This window comes from Amblyraja radiata, chromosome 7 (assembly GCF_010909765.2).
Source record: "Amblyraja radiata isolate CabotCenter1 chromosome 7, sAmbRad1.1.pri, whole genome shotgun sequence".
Taxonomy (NCBI): Eukaryota; Metazoa; Chordata; class Chondrichthyes; order Rajiformes; family Rajidae; genus Amblyraja; species Amblyraja radiata.
In genome coordinates, this window is record NC_045962.1 from 76,466,856 (window position 1) to 76,485,855 (window position 19,000).

General features: G+C 41.5%; 1 protein-coding gene across 6 annotated transcripts in view; it reads right to left on the reverse strand.

Moving 5' to 3' along the window:
* The window catches only part of ptpn4 (protein tyrosine phosphatase non-receptor type 4), a 163,485-nt gene that overhangs the window by 126,996 nt on the left and 17,489 nt on the right, over positions 1-19,000 (reverse strand). For 5 of the 6 annotated variants that reach the window (XM_033024838.1, XM_033024837.1, XM_033024836.1 and 2 more), the window contains exon 2: positions 6,636-6,706. The exons of the other annotated variant lie outside the window; for it this stretch is intronic. In XM_033024838.1, the coding sequence (XP_032880729.1) occupies positions 6,636-6,672 (37 nt within the window). In that variant the 5' untranslated portion in view covers positions 6,673-6,706. The remainder of the gene's footprint in view (positions 1-6,635; positions 6,707-19,000) is intronic. 6 annotated transcript variants of the gene reach the window in all.

Here is a 19,000-nt window from a genome sequence, read left to right on the forward strand (position 1 = left end):
CCTACAAAATCTCCTAGGTCCAACTATTTAATGTGTACAGGTATTTTATCTATAAGAGGCACTGCAGTAATTTAGATAAATAAACAGAAATAGGACACACAGCTCCACATTGGCTCAGCCATTCAATAAAACCAACATTTAATTGCTGCAATGCCACTTTCCAACACAAAATCCATATCTCTTCAATCTTTTTGTCTTACACCTTCTGTCTTTTCATCTCTGGCATTTGTCCAACCATCTGTCTATCAAAAACCCTCCTCACTTGTGTTGACTTATTACCTGCCAGGCTTTGTCCTGCCCCTCCTCTCTTCAAGCCCTCCCCCTCTCTCATAATCAGTTTGAAGAAATCGAAACATCACCTATCCACGTTCTGCTGAGATGCTGTCTGACCCGCTGAGCTACTCCAGCACTGGCTTTTGTAAACCAGCATCTATAATTACTTGTTTCAATGAAATCTATCCTTTGTTGGCCTTGTTTAAAATGAAAACTTCAGGCTACAATTTCATTCTCAGAATGTATTGAATAAAGAGGCCAATAATATAATCATACTGCAAGATTATACAGGCCAGTTTCCTCAAATGCAATGATAGCAAAACTACAGGCTTTACCACACCTGAAAATTATAGCATCTTCTGAAGATTTTATACACAAATACAGAAATCCAATCATTGTTTTAACAGCTCCCTGCTCCCCCACAAGGTGCACTATTAGTTTTACCCTTTTCAAACAAGGTCACCACTGCCTAGATTATTATTTAATGCCCCCTATCCGTAATAGTTTTGAGTATTCAGAGCAGTTTGGGGCCCCATATCTGAAGGATGTGCGGGCGTTGGAAAGGGTCCAAAGATGGTTTATGAGAATGATCCCAGGGGTGATTGGGTTAACGTATGATGAGTGTCTGATGGTTCTGGTCCCATACTCGCAAGAGTTTAGAAGGATTTGAGAGGGGGGGGGGGGGGGGGGGGTGGGCAGGAGCGTTGAATGGCAGAGTACACTCGATGGGCCAAATGGCCTAATTATGCTTATGTGGCAAAACACTCAAGCACTACTTACATCTTCAGAACTTCAGTTATTCCAACTACAAAATACATCAACTTTCAACTTCTACATGTTGCAATTACATTTTTAACAGGCTAATTACAAGTATGGAATCTGCTGGGAAAAGCAACGCCTCTACCTCAACCTCACTGTTAAAAATGTTTAAGAAGGAACTGCAGATGCTGGAAAATCGAAGGTAGACAAAAATGCTGGAGAAACTCAGCGGGTGCAGCAGCATCTATGGAGCAAAGGAAATAGGCAACGTTTCAGGCCGAAACCCTTCTTCAGACCGAAACCCTTCTTTAGACTGATGAAGGGTTTCGGCACGAAACTTTGCTTATTTGCATGGACATGTACTCCAAAGAGTCAATGGTGCCATAATTTACAACTGATGCACAAGTTGGCTGCTGCTCAGACATTGGACTCCATGAAGATTCCATAGGCAGAACAGTATGTGCATGTGGTAAATAACTTCAGGAAAAAGACGACCAAGTGCTGATGTAACACAGTGGGACAGGCAACATCCTGGAGAACACGGATGGGCGACTTGATGAGATACTTTGAGTTTTTTTGTAAACACGCATCTGCAGTTCCTTGTTATCACCAGTAACATCAGGACTTGGGTTGCAGAGAAATCTTGAAATTTACTACCACGAGCTAAGAAACGGTGGCAAATCCCAGGCCAACTGCACAAACAATGTGATATTCTCGCTGACTACATGTTTTTTTTTTGAAAATATCAACCAGCAATTCTATTAGAAATCCATCTTAATGAGATCTCAAGGCTCCAGATCAGAGGCCAGTATCATTTTGCTGGTGAATCAAAATCCAAGCATTTGTTCACTTCTACAGAAAACTTATTGCATGGACATTAACCTGGTAACAGTATGCTGGTTCAAATTGTTAAATTATCTGCATGCGGTATAGATGCCCCGTTCGATGTTGAATAGCAGATGACCAATCAGAATTAAGCTCGTACAAGTTTGAAGTTATGGATTAGGCATTAGGAATATTATGATTCTGAATCAAAGAATGTTAGAACAGATGTAAAAAGACAATGTGAAATTACTGATTTTTTTGGAAGAGTTCCATGTTTCCACAAACATGCAGGAGGAAAAAAAAGGGTTTCCAAATTCATTTCCAGATGTTCTAATGTTAAGATCTCAAATCCTTGTTCTCATATCTGCAGTAAGGGAAAATAATTTATTTCTGCATCTGCCTTATTGAAACTGTACCTATACTAGGGAAACACACTGCTGCCCAACACCCCAACCATCCTTTAAAATCAAGTTGGCACAAACTTGTCTGCAACCTACCCCAAATTTAAGTTTCAGGATTCTGATGAAATTAAACTGCTTATCATTTCAGAACAACAATTTTTCCCAGAATCATGCTCAAAATTGAGCAGAATTCATAACTGAGCAGTACTCCGAACCCACCAAAGCTTTAATTTAGTTTAGAGATACAGCGATACGGTCTGATCTGCTGAGTTACTCCAGCTTTTTGTGTCCATCTTCGATATAACCTACAAACCTGTACTTCTTTGGAGTATGGAAAGAAACCGGGGAAAACCCACTTGGTCACAGGGAGAACATACTCGCTCCATGTAGACAGCACCCACAGTCAGGATCAAACTCTGATCTCTGTCACTTTAAGGCACTCTGACAACTTTATCACTGTGCCTCACCAACAGATGTCTCTTAAGTTAGAACTACAGTACTTACCCTATGTTTTTAGAGAGCCCATTCCTGCATAAAAGTGGATGCACCCATGAGTAGCACTGGTCCAAATATTTATTCTGCTTCACTTACCATGGATGCAGACTAACCTGCCGAGCATTTTGTTTTTGTTTTATTTTTCCAACATCTGCAGTTTTTTTTGATTTTCAATTGCAGATTGTTGACTGGTTCTGCTCTCCACAGATTTCGCTCTATCAGCTAAGTATTTGCAGGATTGGTTTTTTTTCCTTTCACATTTCAGCATTTGCAGTTGTTTGCTTTTAATGAATGAACGAACCATTAGTTTAAGTGGCTTATGTACAGGGACATAATTTGCTCTTTCACATTTGGGAGTATTTTACCATTTAGAAGACTGATTTATCAAGTGGATGACCTAATCTCCCCGCACTGAACACCATCTGTCGGTTTTTCTACATTCATTTAACTTGCCACCAGGCAAATTCTCGCTTCATTTCCACAGCGCAGTGTCATCTGCAACCTGCATGTAGAATTTGTTATTCTGCAAGCCAGTACAAACAAAAAGGGAAATATTGGGGCTACAGCTCATTTCATTGTTCAGAGTCTATTCCAAAGTTCCCTGTGACACAACACTTAATTAACTAATGAAAATTGCTTCCAATTCCAAGGCCTACTTTTTGTCTTCTGCCAAGTCAGTTTTTTTAAACATTTAAAAGATTACACTAAATTAACCAATAGATCTACAGTGATGTGACTATTGTGTCTGTCAAATTACTCAGGTACAGGCAACGTGAGTTTTACGTGGGGACTATATTCCGAAAAGCAGCACGTAATGTAAATGCATAAATTAAACATTTAAAAAGGTGTACATTTGGGCACTCCAAAAACACAGCTAGTAAATTAGGGTTTGGTATTAATCACTTTGGTATTTATTACAAAAACACATAAATCAAACACATAAAAGGAGGGGTGCCCTGTATTGGCCCTCAACGCCCTCGTTGAATGTAAATTAAATTCTTAACTGATGCTAAATAGGCTGTTCTGTAGCTGCCCTGAAATAACCCATTAAAGTTTTTCAAGGCTAATCCGCCAGTAAATACAATCCATTTTAGAGTAAAAACAGTGTAAATCTAAGAATTATTTTAGTCCTACTGCTTTAATTACTTTTTGTGGTGGGTTAAACATTTAACCTCAGACCTTGGATTTCTTTGCACTCAGCAAATGATTCGTATATATGATAGAACATACAGTACAGCACAACAGGCCCTTCAGCCCACAATGTCGGTGCCGATCAAGATGCCTACACCATTTCTTATCTATCTGCACATAATCTATATCCCTCTACTCACTGCACATCCATATTCCCATTCAAAAGACTCAAATACAACTATCGTATCTGCCTCAATGCGTTCCAGGCACTCACCGCCCTCTGTATAAAAAATGTTCCCTGTACTTTTCCTTTAAACTTTGGTCCTCTCACCTTAAAGCAATGTCCTCTAGTGTTTAATTTTTCCATCCTTGGAAAAAAGGTTCTGACTGTCTACCCTACCCAAGCCACAATTGTATTTACTTCTATCAGGTCTCCCTGCAACCTCTGGCATTCCAGAGAAAACAATCAAAGTGACTCATACTTAATGTCCCGACCTATAAAAACAAGTATAAATGCCTTCTTTACCACTCTAGCTACTTGTGTTGCCATTTTCTGGGAGTATTAGACTTGGACCCCAAGATCCCTCTGTACATCAATGCTGTTAAGGGGTATGTCATGAATTGTATATTTTCCCCATACATTTGGCGTTCCAAAAAACAACACGCCACACTTGTTAGGATTAAATGCCACCTGCCAATTCTCAACCATTTTCTATAGCTGATCTATATCCTGCTGTATACCTTGACAGCCGACCCTGGAAATCTTGGTGCCATCTACAAACTTACTAACCAACCTGTCCACATTTACTTGTGTAGGAAAGAACTACAGGTGCTGGTTTAAAATGAAGATAGATGCAAAATGCCAGAGTAACTCAGCGGGCCAGGCAGTATCTCTGGAGAGAAGAAATGAGTGACATTTCGGGTCAAGCCCCTTCTTCAGACTGATCTGAAGAAGGGTCTCGACCCATAACGTCACCCATTCCTTCTCTCCAGATATGCTGCCTGGCCCGCTGAGTTACTCTAGATTTTGTGTCTGTCCACATTTACGTTCATTTATGTATATCAAAGATCCCAGCACAGATCCCTACGGAACTCCACAGGTCACAGACCTCCAGCCTGAATATTATCCTTCCACCACAACCCTCTGTCTTTATCGGTAACACAGTTCGGATTCAATACGTTCAAGTCATTGTTAACACCATACATCTTAATTTGCTGGATCAGCCTAACATTGCGGATTTTATCAAATGCCTTACCAAATTCCATGTAGACAACATGCCTCATCGATCATCACTGACACCTCCTCAAAAAATCTATCAAGTTAGTAAGACATAACCTGACATGCACAAAGCCATGCTGACGGTCCCTCACTAATCCATTCTTTTCCAAATGGCAGCAAACCCTATCCCGAAGAATCCTCACCAATAGTATCCCTACCTCTGATGCGAGTCTCACTGGCTCACTGGATTTGCTCTACTTTTTCTTAAATTAAAAAAATAGCTACTCTTTTGTCCTTTGGGACTTTGCCTGTGGTTAGAAAAGGCACAAATATATTTGTTAAGGCCCCCATTATCTCCCCTCTCTCAATAACCTGGGATATATCCCATCAGGTCCTGGGGATTTATCTACTCCAATGCTCTTCAAGAGCCTCAACGCTTATTCCATAATCCCAAACTGCCCTTGCATATCAGTATTCTCCACACATCTCACTGTGCTCCATGTCCTTCTCCTTGGTGAAAACAGATGCAGAAATATTTGTTTAGTACCTCGCCTATATCCCCAGACTCCAAGCACAAATTCCCTTGATCCTTGAGTAGTCCCACCTTCTTCCTGGTTACTCTCTTGTTTGAAATATATATAAATACGTATAAAAAGTTGGGTTATCTTTAATCTCCCAGCCATTTTGCCCCTTCTAATCGTAAATCTGTACATCCTAATTCAGACCTTGATATAAACTATATTTGTTCCCGTAAACCCATCACTCTTTTACAATGTTTATGGTTTAATGTAAATCAATTAATTACTGCTTCCCAATTTATCTTGTCGTCTCACCTTTTAACGATTGTATCAGTTTTGGGCTTGGCTCTAAGTTACAGTTTTCATGAAATGAAATAGACAGTACACTCAGCAGAGAACCTTTGAGCTAGAAAATCGATGACTATTTGAAGAGTGATAATAGGACCAGGTTACATGCAGAAAGATGCAGAGAAATCACTTTGCATACATTCCCGAGTTGCAACAAAACATGCAGTTGTCGCTGAACTGGCACACAGCGCACACACTTCGTTTGAAGCCAATTAAGCACTCATGCACACCCATCATCTCAAATTCATTCCACCCCAAATATAATGAACACATTGTATTCTCAGATTCTCCATTGCACAAAATGTTAAATCCTCACATTGACAAAGTCAATTGCTTTTCAGTGCAGTTATGTTAAAACCATGAATTTCTATTTCATGGTAAATTCTTAATATCATTAAATTTGGGTTTTCCGCTTAAAAATAAGATTGAAGTATTTGTGGAGAAGACTGAAAATAAATGCATACAATCTAACTGAGATACATCAGAACATTTGTTCCTTTCCAGAAAGGAAAGGATCACTTTATTGTTCTTGCAATACAGCCTTTGAATGAAGCCCAATGGAAAAGCAGGATATGTTACAGTTTAACTGCTCAAAATATCTGCACATTCTGAATGGTACCCACCCTCTTAGAGCCCCTATGCAAGCGGGCATCAAAAGGCACATACCTAGTGTGGGAGAGCACCTCTCATTTTTCTGTCCCATGGTTAAAGAATCGTACTGGAATGAGTGCAGAAACCTTTCAGGGTAGAACAAAACCATCATTGGAATAAACATGCCAGAGGGGTCAGCCCTAGATTACATAAATATATCATTGCTTAACTCAAACCATACCAACACTTAGTTGGCATGCCATGTAATTTCCACAATTTAAGTCTGGCTTGATCTTAGAAGGAAATAACTTTTATTTTAACATCCATGAGTGTACATCAGAAGTCAGCAAAACTTTATAAATTAATATAATATTTTTCCATAAAAGGTAATAAACTACATTTTAAAATATTGAACCTACAAGTACAAAGAAAAATACGAATTGTGTTTAGGCTGCAAAGTAGCCATGCTGAAGTTTATAGCAATAACGCTGCACTGCACGTAAATATTGATTTAACAGAGCTCCAACAGTTTATCATTGTTTTTGCAAATAACCAAGAGAAGACCATATTATCACATAATATGTTATGAAAGTCATCCATGATCAAATATTTATATATTCAGTTGATGGGAAAGAAGAGAAATTCAGGCGACGCAATGGCAATAAAAACTACTTTCAGAAAAATGTCTATAGCTTGATTCATTAATTCATTCACAGCACTTCAATACTACTGCAAAAAGTCCCAGGTAACCAATGGATCAACGACATAGGTCATACGGCACAGGGATAGGTTACAGTCAAACCAAGCATTTATGCTTCACTCTGATATTCTTTCAACCTTAAATTGCATCCCTCCCAAAGAGCTTTGCATTTGTTTTAAATACATCAATACTATCTGCTTCAACCACTCCCAGTGGTATTGAGTTCACATTCTGAACAAGTATTTTCTACGAGTTCCTACCGGATAGTATATGATGACCTCAAATTATGCTCTTCCTCAGAAACAAGCCTCTTTTATTTACATCCCTTTTTTTTAAAAAGAACAAGATAACCTAGTCTTTTGTTTTAATCATGTATATATTTATATTTTAGGTATTATCCTTTTACATTATCTCTGCATTCACTCCAGTGCCAGAAATGGAAGTGGGCCACATCTAACTCCCTCTTAAATATAGCCAATGAACTGGCCTCAACTACCTGTCTTGTGGACAGATGATACAAAGATTAACCTATATCAGAGTGATGGCAAGAGCAAAGTATGGAGGAGAGGAACTACTCAAGATACAAAGCATACCAGCTCATCTGTGAAACATGGTGGTGGGGTGTTATGGCCTGGGCATGTCTGGCTGCTGAAGGTACTGGCTCGCTTATCTTCATTGATGATACAACTGTTGATGGTAGTGCCATAATGAATTCTGAAGTATAGACACATCCTATCTGCTCAAGTTCAAACAAATGCCTCAAAACTCATTGGCCGGCAGTTCATTCTATAGCTAGACAATGATTCCAAACATACTGCTAAAGCAACAAAGGAGTTTTTCAAAGCTAAAAAATTGTCAATTCTTGAGTGGCCATGTCAATCACCCAATCCGAACCCAATTGAGCTTGCTATATGCTGAAGAGAAAACTGAAGGGGACTAGCCCCCAAAACATGCATAAGCTAAAGAAGGTGGAAATACAGGTCTGGCAGAGCATCACCAGAGAAGACACCCAGCAACTGGTCATGTCCATGAATCGCAGACTTCAAGCAATCATTGCATGCAAAGGATATGTAACAAAATACTAAACATGACTACTTTCATTTACATGACATTGCTGTCCCCCAAACATTATGGTGCCCTGAAATGGGGGGACTATGTATAAACACTGCTGTAATTTCGACATGGTGAAACCAAAATGTATAAAAATGGCCTTTATTAAAATCTGACAATGTGCACTTTAACCACATGTTATTTTTTTCGATTACAAATCTCAAATTGTGGAGTGCAGAGGCAAATAAATAAATAAATAAATAAATAAATTGGCCTTTGTCTCAAAACATTATGGTGGGTACAGTATGTTAAAATGTATTGGTAAAATTGTATTACTACCTTCAGATACAAATAAAAGTAAAACTATTCCAAGGCGAGAATGGAACACTAAACAGTCACGTTTAAAAAAACCCATAATATTACAAAATTATTTTTGCAGTTGGGTAAAATTTAATGACACCATTGAGACTAAAATGGTCAAAGTGCTGAGTGCTTGAGTAACTCAGCGGGTCAGTCAGACTAATGGTGTCTTAAATAGTGAAAAAAATAATAAAATTGTGTCTTAAAATTAAATTGTTGCTTAAGCATTAAACTATTAGAAATATGTGCCTTGAGCATTCCGTTTGAAAAAAAAGTACAAATTTTAGCATAAGCTCACCAATCTCTTGACCATTGTTTTCATAATACCTAATTGTAATGGCTTTGATGGTTATTTTAGGAACTACTTCAAATTTAATCTGGAGACAATTTCGATTGGTTTTTTTCTGCTATTGTATACTTGAAAATAAAACAAAAGATGCTGGGAATATGAAATTTAAAGCTTAGTCAAGCAGCACCTGTGGAGAGACACGGTTGACATTTCAGATCAATGACAGTCATCAGAATTACCTGTTCTGTAGGTTTCACTACTTTCTGGAATTATTGATATCACATTTACATGTATTTGAAACTGATCTTAAACATACAATGTTACAATGGGTACTTTTCAGATAATTGAAATATTTATATTATACAAAATACTACACAAATACTTCAAATTCACCATCCCTATAACTTCAGTTATTACTTTATTTATTGATTAAGATATACTTTCAAGAACATTCCAATTTAAAATGCCCTATTATTAAACATTTTCACATTTGCTATTTAATGCCTGTATTGGACCAATTGGTTATGATAAAATCTGGGCAATAGATGGTCTTAATGTTTTATTAAAATTGGTCATACACTATTTCCTTTTGACTGTTTGCACAATTACCTTAAATTTTTCCCATGTGCCTTGTTATAATGTCTCTCAATAATTGGCCTGTCCCACTTAGGCGACTTTTTAGGCGATTGCAGGAGACTATGCAGTCGCCACATGGTCACCACATGTTCGCGGATGGTTGCCGGGGAATCGCCTTCATGGTCGTGAGGAGTTCCTCATGTGGGAACTAGTCGCGGCCTCATTATAGTTGCCGTGAATTTTTCAACATGTTTTCAACATGTTGAAAAATTAGCGGCAACTAGAATGAAGCTGCCATGGAGAGTAGCAAGAATTCTCGAGCCGTAGGTGGGTCGGCAGGAGGTCCTAGTGGGCTGCCAGGAGGTCGAAGGTTCTTGGAGGTTCTCGTAGATTAGAGCCGGTGATGACCGGTGAATTTCATTAATGGGACTGGTACATAACTTATAGCTTAACGGCTTTGAAAGAGAAAATGCTAGTAGATTAAGTCTCTTGCTTTTGTGTCCCTCGCATTTTGAAATGTTATATTTGCTATTTTTCACCCTAGTGGAATTCTCCCTGAATCTGGCCAACATTGAAAAATTAAACATCTATTTAGCGAGCCACTTCTTTTAAGACCCCAAGATTAAGTCGACCAGGATCAGAGACTTGATAGCCTCCTGTGCCAATTTGCAAAATCACCTGATTGTAATTTCCCCCAAGAATATCATCCTTCCCTTCCAATTCCTGATTTTTAGCTAGTTCTGGGATGTTACCCGTATCCTATACCATGAAGATTGATGCAAAATATGTTTAATTCATCTGTCGTCTACTTACTTTAAATTTTTAATTATCCATACTCAGTTTATTGAGGACCAACTGTGGTTTTGTCAACTCTTTAAAATAAAATCTACCGAAACTTACTGCTTTTATATATCCATTCCTCTCGTACATCACAAAACAATTAACCTTTCTTTGAGATTTATATTATGCACTCGTCTCAATTTACAACTTTGATAAGTGGTGGAAAACTTAACCTGATTGTTGGAAAGGGGTTGCTACAAAGATGGGATTCCAATTAAAAATGTAGATAGCACATTTATGAACATAAGATATGTATGTGTAAACAAATGCAGCGATCAGTTTCTGTCCAAAATTCTATCTGGCAGTGAGTTGCAAACACCCAACATCCACTAGGTGAAACGCCACTTCAAGTCCAAGTCTTTAATGCCTCGGTTAATAAGGGCAAATGTCCCAAATACAGGAATAGAGATATTGGTTGCCTGGTTTGTTAAATTTTGGAATGTGAAGTTGCTCTAAAAGTCTCAAAATCAGGTATTTAGCAAGCCATAAGGTCATAAGTAATAAGAGCAGAATTAGACCATTTGGCCCATCAAGTCTACTCCCCCATTCAATCATGGCTGATTTATCTCGACCTTCTAACCCCATTCTCCTGCCTTTTCCCCCATAACCCCTGATCTAGAGTAATACAGCGTGGAAACAGGCCCTTCGGCCCAACTTGCCCACACCAGCCAACATATCCCAGCTACACTCATCCCACATGCCTGCATTTGGCCCATATCCCTCCAAACCCGTCCTATCCATGTACCTGTCTAACTGTTTCATAAATGTTGGGATAGTCCCTACCTCAACAACCTCCTCTTGCTACTGAGCTAATTTTTGATGGTCTTTGCAAATTTGTTTGAGCCTTTTTCTTCTACGACCGGTATTCCCATCAAATGAACACAAATTTCTAGTCCAATGTTTAGAGCGTCAGGTAGGCGCAGTGGTTATCCTGTGATCCAGAGATTCAAGTTCAAATTCCATCTGTGAAATTTGAAATCAGTTAATAATTGAAATTTAAAATGGAGAAAATACACTGCAGATGCTGGAACTCGGAGCAAAACAATTTGCTGGATGAACTCAGCAAATCCAGCAGCTCCTAGAAAGAAATGATCAATGTTTTCAATCAAAATCCTGCATCAGGACTCATTCCACTCTCGGTCTTAATGCAGACTTTTGATCCTAATCATTGACGATAAACCATGGGAGAGTTTTGAATACATGAATCCCAACATTTAAGAAATGTTGCGAAAGAGCGGCACGGTGGCCGTGCAGTAGAATCGCAACTTTACAACAATTGCAACGCCAGAAACCCAGGCTAGATCCCGACTACGGGTGCTGTCTGTACGGAAGTGTACGGAATTTGTACGTTCATCCCCTGACCACTTGGGTCTTCTCAGAGATCTTCGGTTTCCTTCCATACTCCAAAGAAGTACAGGTTTGTAGGTTAATTGGCTTGGCATAGCTATAAAATGCTGCCTAGTGTGTGTAGGATAGTGTTAAGTGTGGAGATCGCTGGTCTGTGCAGATGGTGGGCCGAAGGGCAAAAACTAAACTAAACAATTAGACAGGATACATGGATAGGACAAGTTGAGAGGGATATGGGCCAAACGCAGACAGGTGGGAATAGTGAAGATGGGACATGTTGGTCGGTATGGGCAAGTTGGGCCGAAGGGCCCGTTTCCAGGCTGTAAGACTCTATAACTCCATGAATATCACGTAAACACATGTCTCCTAATTAAAGGGCTGGGTTTTTTTTTTTAAACATCCAGACAAGATGCAGCAAGACTGACTATCCAGCACACACCAGACTTTGCTGGACTGGCAGATTTTCCAGAATTTTGGATGTTATTTCTGTTAATACTCCAATGCTTTAAATTCACATTTTTTTTTACAAAAACATGTCACACAGCAGTATAAATACAATTTCCAAAGTTTAAAGAGTGCACAGGAACCAAAATCCCAGCGGATTTCAGGGTAGTGTGGGAACTTCACCCCCGAGCCAGATGTTGACCATTAGGATTTCCAAATAGTATGTTTTGCTCTATTTCTTGGAAAACCTACATAACAATCTGAATCTTGCTGTTAATTGTTGTCTCCATCAATTGGCATCAAGAGTACACAAAGGATGTCACAGATTTGACAACGGTTTCTAAATGAGACAATTATCTCCTCAACACAAATGGCATTAGGTGTGAATCATCTTGATTCTGCAAAGCCGATGTTAGAGGTGAAAGGGCTAATTAGAATGAAAAAAGGAAATCAAAGTTACATTCTTCATCTGCCTCACACATCCAATATCAGTTTACAAAGTTCTTTCTAATGCTGGAGATGCAACTTCCGAGTTTTATAACAACCTGATGATCAAAATGGTGATGTCTTCAATAGACATTAAATTATGTGGCTGTATTTTCTCCCACTGGGTAGCAATCATTACGGCTGACGGATGTCAGGGGTTATGGGGAGAAGGCAGGAGAATAGAGTTAGATCAGCCAAGATTGAATAGCGAAGTAGACTTGATGGGCCGAATGTCCCAATTCTGCTCCTATCACTTATGGCACCACCGAGTTTGGTACGTACAAATATCAGACTATTTTGGCACGCAAGCCGCTTACAATTTTTTCCACAGAACTAAGGCTACCAATTTTCTGAGGGCAGACCAATTATATTTAGCAATATTGCAGAGAGAGTGCAAGTTGTTTCAGACATGACAGCCATATCACCTGAAAGGAGAGTCCAGAGCAGTTTAAAATATTGTGTGCCGAGAAGGACTTTAAGCCCGTTTTTAAGCCTGACAATCTTAGTAGAAAGTCAGAGTCTAGGAGAGTGGTCTCTTAGGAATCAGAGTCTAGGAGAGTGGTCGCTGTGAGAGGAGCAAGGTTTGCCAATGCTACGCTGGGAGGGTTTAAGCTAGATTGACAGGGGGTGGGATCTCGTGCAGGACAGAGGCACTTGAGAGGTTAGAAGTTGGTATGGAGGGTGGTGTGGGGAAGGTTAGTAGTTGGTATGGAGGGTGGTGTGGGGAAGGTTAGTGGACAGAATAGGCAGGCGAAAGACAGTGAGCAAGGAAGGAGGGTTGGTTTAGACTGCATGTATTTTAATGCAAGGGGCCTGACGGGTAAGGCAGATGAGCTTAGGGCATGGATAGGTACGAGTGACTGGGACGTTGTAGCCATGACTGAAACCTGGATAAGGGAGGGGCAGGACTGGCAGCTCAATGTTCCGGGGTACAAGAGCTTCAGGAAAGACAGGGGTGAGGGGAAAAAGAGGAGGGGGGGGCGGGTTGCATTGTTGGTTAAGGGGGATGTCACAGCTGTGTTCAGAGGTGGCATTACGGACGGTTCGTCTAGTGAGGCTATGTGGGTGGGGCTGAGGAACAAGAAAGGGATGATCACCTTGTTGGGGGTGCACTACAAACCCAAGAATAGTGAACGGGAATTAGAAGAACAAATGCGCCAGGAGATTGCAGACAGCTGCAGGTCAAATAAGGTTTTTGTAGTAGGGGATTTTAACTTTCCCAACATAGACTGGGAAAATCATAGCACAAAGGGTTTAGATGGGATGCAATTCCTCAAAAGTGTTCAGGAAAGTTTTCTTAAGCAGTATATGGAGGCCCCCACATGTGAGAGGGCAATGCTGGATCTAGTATTGGGAAATTTGGAAGGGCAAGTTAATGAAGTGTGTGTGTGGAGGAGCCTTTTGGCACCAGTGACCACAGTTCGATTAGGTTTGAGATAGTTATGGATAGGGACAGAGAGGGTCCACGTGTTAAAATGCTCAACTGGGGTAAGGACAACTTTGAGGGTATGAGAGAAGGACTCGCTCAAGTTGACTGGAGCAGGTTATTTGAGGGGAAAGGAACATTGGCCAAGTGGGATGTTTTTAAAAGTGGACTGAAGAAAGCTCAGGATGTGTATGTCCCCGTTAAGGATGTGTATGTCCCCGCAAAGCAGGCAAACGTAAGGAAGTTTGGCTGACAAGGGAAATTGAGACATTAGTCAAAAACAAGAAGGATGCTTGGGACAGGTATAGGCAGCTGGGATCAAGGCCGGTGAGCTTAACATCTATAGTTGGTAAATTACTGGAGAGTTTTCTGTTAGGAAAGGATATACAGGCATTTGGATGGGCAAGGGCTGATTAGGGATAGTCAGCATGGATAGCAAATTGGCTCCATGGAAGGAAGCAGAGGGTAATGGTGGAAGGTTGCTTCTCAGACTGGATGCCTGTGACTAGTTGTGTGCCTCAGGGTTCGGTGCTGGGACCGTTACTGTTTGTCATCTACATGAATGATGTGGATGAAAACCTACAGAACAAGATTAACAAGTTACCAGATGATACAAAAGTTAGTGGTTTTGCAGACAGTGAAGATGGTTGTGAACGATTGCAGCAGGATCTGGATCGATTTGCCAGGTGGGCTGAGGAATGGTTGATGGAATTCAACAGAGAAGTGTGAGCTGTTGCATTTTGGGACGTCGAACAAGGGAAGGACCTACACAGTAAATGGTAGGCTCTGGGTTGTGTTGTAAAGCAGAGGAATCTAGGAGTACAGGTGCAAGGTTCCTTCAAGGTCGAGTTTCAGGTAGATAAGGTGGTCAAAAAGGCTTTTGGCACTTTGGCCTTCAGTCAGAGCAATAAGTTGGGAGGTCATGTTGCAGTTGTATAAGACATTGGTGAGACCGAATTTAGAATATTGTGTTCCGTTCTGGGCACTATGTTATAGGAAACATATTGTCAAGCTTGAACAGGTTCAAAAAAGATTTACGAGGATGTTGCCAGGACTAGAAGGTGTGAGCTGTAGGGAGAGGTTGAGTAGGCTGGGTCTCTATTCCATAGAGCACAAGAGGATGAGGGGAGATCGTACAGAGGTTTACAAAAGTATTTTGCCCAGAGCAAGGGAATCGAGGACCAGAGGACATGGGTTCAAGGTGAAGGGGAAAAGATTTAATAGGAATCCGAGGGGTAACTTTTCACAAAGGGTGGTGGGTGTATGGAACAAGCTGCCAGAGGAGGTAGTTGAAGCTGGGACTATTCCATCGTTAAGAAACAGTTAGACAGGTACATGGATAGGACAGGTTTGGAGGGATATGGACCAAGCGCAGGCAAGTGGGACTAGTGTAGCTGGGACATTGTTGGCTGGTGTAGGTGAGTTCGGCCAAAGGGACTGTTTCCACACTATCACTCTATGAATCTAAGTGTAGCTGATAGGTCAAAAGGCAGACTTTAGGTGAATACTGAGCTTTGGTGAAGAAGGCAAAAACAAAGTAAAAACATGGCAAGATGTTTAAGGTTTATTTCTCAAGTCTGCTAGATTTACTTTTGTATAATGTGGCTATTTATGGGCGTCAGCGGAGTGACATGCTTCTCCTGTCAGATGTGGAAATATCAAGGAGCAGTCAAGTGTCTCTGACAACTGCAGGAAGTGTGCCCAGCTGCAGATCCTCTCAGTCTGCATGGGTTGGTTGGAGCATACAGGAAGTAGAGAGGGTTATAGACAGCAATTTCAGTGAGGAGCTACACTAGTTTTAATCTTCATAAGTGATAGAAGCAGAACCTGATAGATGAGTGACCAGGAGAGGCGGGCAGCTAGTGCAGGAGTCTCCTATGGCTATTTCTCGCTCAAATAAGGACACCGTTGGATATGGTTGAGGGCAAAAGTGATAGGAAACTCCATAGTCGTGGACACAACCAGTGGCCACAAGTGCGACTCCAGGATCCTGTGTTGCCTCCCTAATGCCAGGGTCAAGGATGTCAAATGGGCACAAGACATTGATTGGGGCGGACAGGGGAGAACTGTGCAGCCAGGGGCCATGGTCCATGTTAGTGTCAAAGACATAGGCAGGAAGGTAAGTGAGGTCCTCCAATGAGATTTTAGGAAGTTACATAGCGTTTAATACAAAACAGGACCTTCGGGATAAGTGTGAGGTGCTACATCTTGGCAGGACAAATCAAAATAGGACGTACATGGTAAATGGTAGGGAATTGAAGAATGCAGGTGAACAGAGGGATCTGGGAATAACTGTGCACAGTTCCCTGAAAGTGGAATCTCATGTAGATAGGGTGGTAAAGAAAGCTTTTGGTGTGCTGGCCTTTATAAATCAGAGCATTGAGTATAGAAGTTGGGATGTAATGTTAAAATTGTACAAGGCATTGGTGAGGCCAATTCTGGAGTATGGGGTACAATTTTGGTCGCCTAATTATAGGAAGGATGTCAACAAAATAGAGAGAGTACAGAGGAGATTTACTAGAATGTTGCCTGGGTTTCAGCAACTAAGTTACAGAGAAAGGTTGAACAAGTTAGGGCTTTATTCTTTGGAGCGCAGAAGGTTAAGGGGGGACTTGATAGAGGTCTTTAAAATGATGAGAGGGATAGACAGAGTTGACGTGGATAAGCTTTTCCCGCTGAGAGTAGGGAAGATTCAAACAAGGGGACATGACTTGAGAATTAAGGGACAGAAGTTTAGGGGTAACATGAGGGGGAACTTCTTTACTCAGAGAGTGGTGGCTGTGTGGAATGAGCTTCCAGCGAAGGTGGTGGAGGCAGGTTCGTTTTTATCATTTAAAAATAAATTGGATAGTTATATGGACGGGAAAGGAATGGAGGGTTATGGTCTGAGCGCAGGTATATGGGACTAGGGGAGAATACGTGATCGGCACGGACTAGAAGGGTTGAGATGGCCTGTTTCCGTGCTGTAATTGTTATATGGTTATATGGTAATCCCAGGATTACTTCCCATGCCACAAGCTAGTGGAACAAGAAATCAAAAGATAGTGTTGTTCAGTACATGGACAAGGAGATAGTGCTGGAGGGAGGACATCAGATACATCTCTCATCGTGTTCACTTCCAGAACAGGTAGGACCTGTACACGAGGCTTGGGTAGTACCTGAACTGGAAGGGAACCAATAAAATGACAGGGAGATCCGCTGGTGTTACTTAGGATGGTTTCAACTAGTGACAGGGGAGTTATGAAATGTTCTTGGCACGTAGGATGAAAAAGCATTTCGTACATTCATAAAAAATAAGTGGGTAGTTGGGAGAGTGCAAGATTGGGTAGCAGTCAACTTTGTTCCTTTGTTTTTAGGGAAATAGGGATAATCCAGGAAATTAAAGGCTGGCAAGTCAAAGTGGCAGGGAATCTCAGACTCAGAGAAATGATTTAGTCATATTTGTTGGGATTGTGTCATACACACCGGATATGGAACTGAACAATAAAACTTATATGCTGCAGCTTTACCGGCACATTGCATATTTATTGTTGCTGCATCTAAATTTAATTATTCTAAGTCAACTAAACTATGGTGCAAACTCGCACATTGAGTAACCACAGTAGATTTGTCCAGTGATTCGGAAGGCTTGAGGCAGGGTTGTGATTAGAGTTATGCAGGGTGGTTTAATAACCTGGTGATTGAAGGGGAAAGCTGTTCTTGAACCTGGAGATGATGGTTCTCAGGCTCCTGTACCTTCTTCCCAATGAAGCAGCGGAGAGAGTGTGGCTAGGGTGTTGAGAGTGTGATATCAGCTGCCTTATTGAGGCAGTACTTCCTGTAGATGCTTTCAAAGGTGGGGAGGCCATTATGGAGCCTGGCAAGGCTTTAGACTTTAGAGATTAGAGGGGTCAATGTCAAACACTTTTTACAGTCTCTTTTGTTCTTGAGCATTCAATGTTTGTAAAAATCATGGCCATGATGATACCAGTCTCCACCATACACTTTGACAGGGGTCAGCAACTTACAGCCCAAATGCAGCCCGTAACACGAAATCATCCGGCCCGCAGACGTATTTTTTCCCCCGTAATCATCCGGCACGCAGACTTCCATCATCTCCGGTACCTCTCGAGCCCGAGGCCGTGGCGCCCAGGTGTGGTGACGTAAGGAGGCCTGCGCTGGCGGAGCCGCCGAGCGCGGAGATCTGGCTGTACCGCATCCTGCACAAAGCTGCCGGCACGGCTGTGCACCTTCTTTGTCTGGGTTTCACAGTTCGGATTGGGGTTGTCAATAGGCCGGGGACGTGTGAGTATGAGTATTTGAGCATTTGAGCCACCGCCTTCAGGACAGAGCCAAGGCAATGGTCCGTAGGTGCGCCATGCTCGTGGGCGTCTGTAACTAGGGGCCAGTGCCCCTGGTGGCGTCCTCGAGATCTATGTGAACACGTGATTTGATGCCTGCCATCCGGGGCAGGATGGGGACGGGATCCATGTGTACACGCGATAGATGTGGCCCGCCATCCACTCAGACTTGCGTCCTGGTCCCTATGCAGAACAAGGTTGCCGACCCCTGCACTTGGAGATGTTTAGAATATTCCATGATGCCAATTCTCCTCAAACTTGGGAAAGTGGAGGCATTGGTGAGCTTTCTTTCTAATTGCCTCAAAATCCAGACTCAGGACATCAGAAATGTGTATATGCAAGAACTCGAGTTGTGACTGCAAAAAGTTGTGAGCACTGACCAGTCCATCACTGGCTCTGACCTCCCCACCATCGAAGGGATTTATCGGAGTCACAGCCTCAAAAAGGCAGCTAACATCAACAGAGACCCACACCATCCTGGCCACAAACTCATCTCACCACTGCCATCAGGAAGAAGGTACAGGAGCCTGAGAACTGTAACGTCCAGGTTCGGAACAGCTTCCTACAACCACCAGGCTCTCT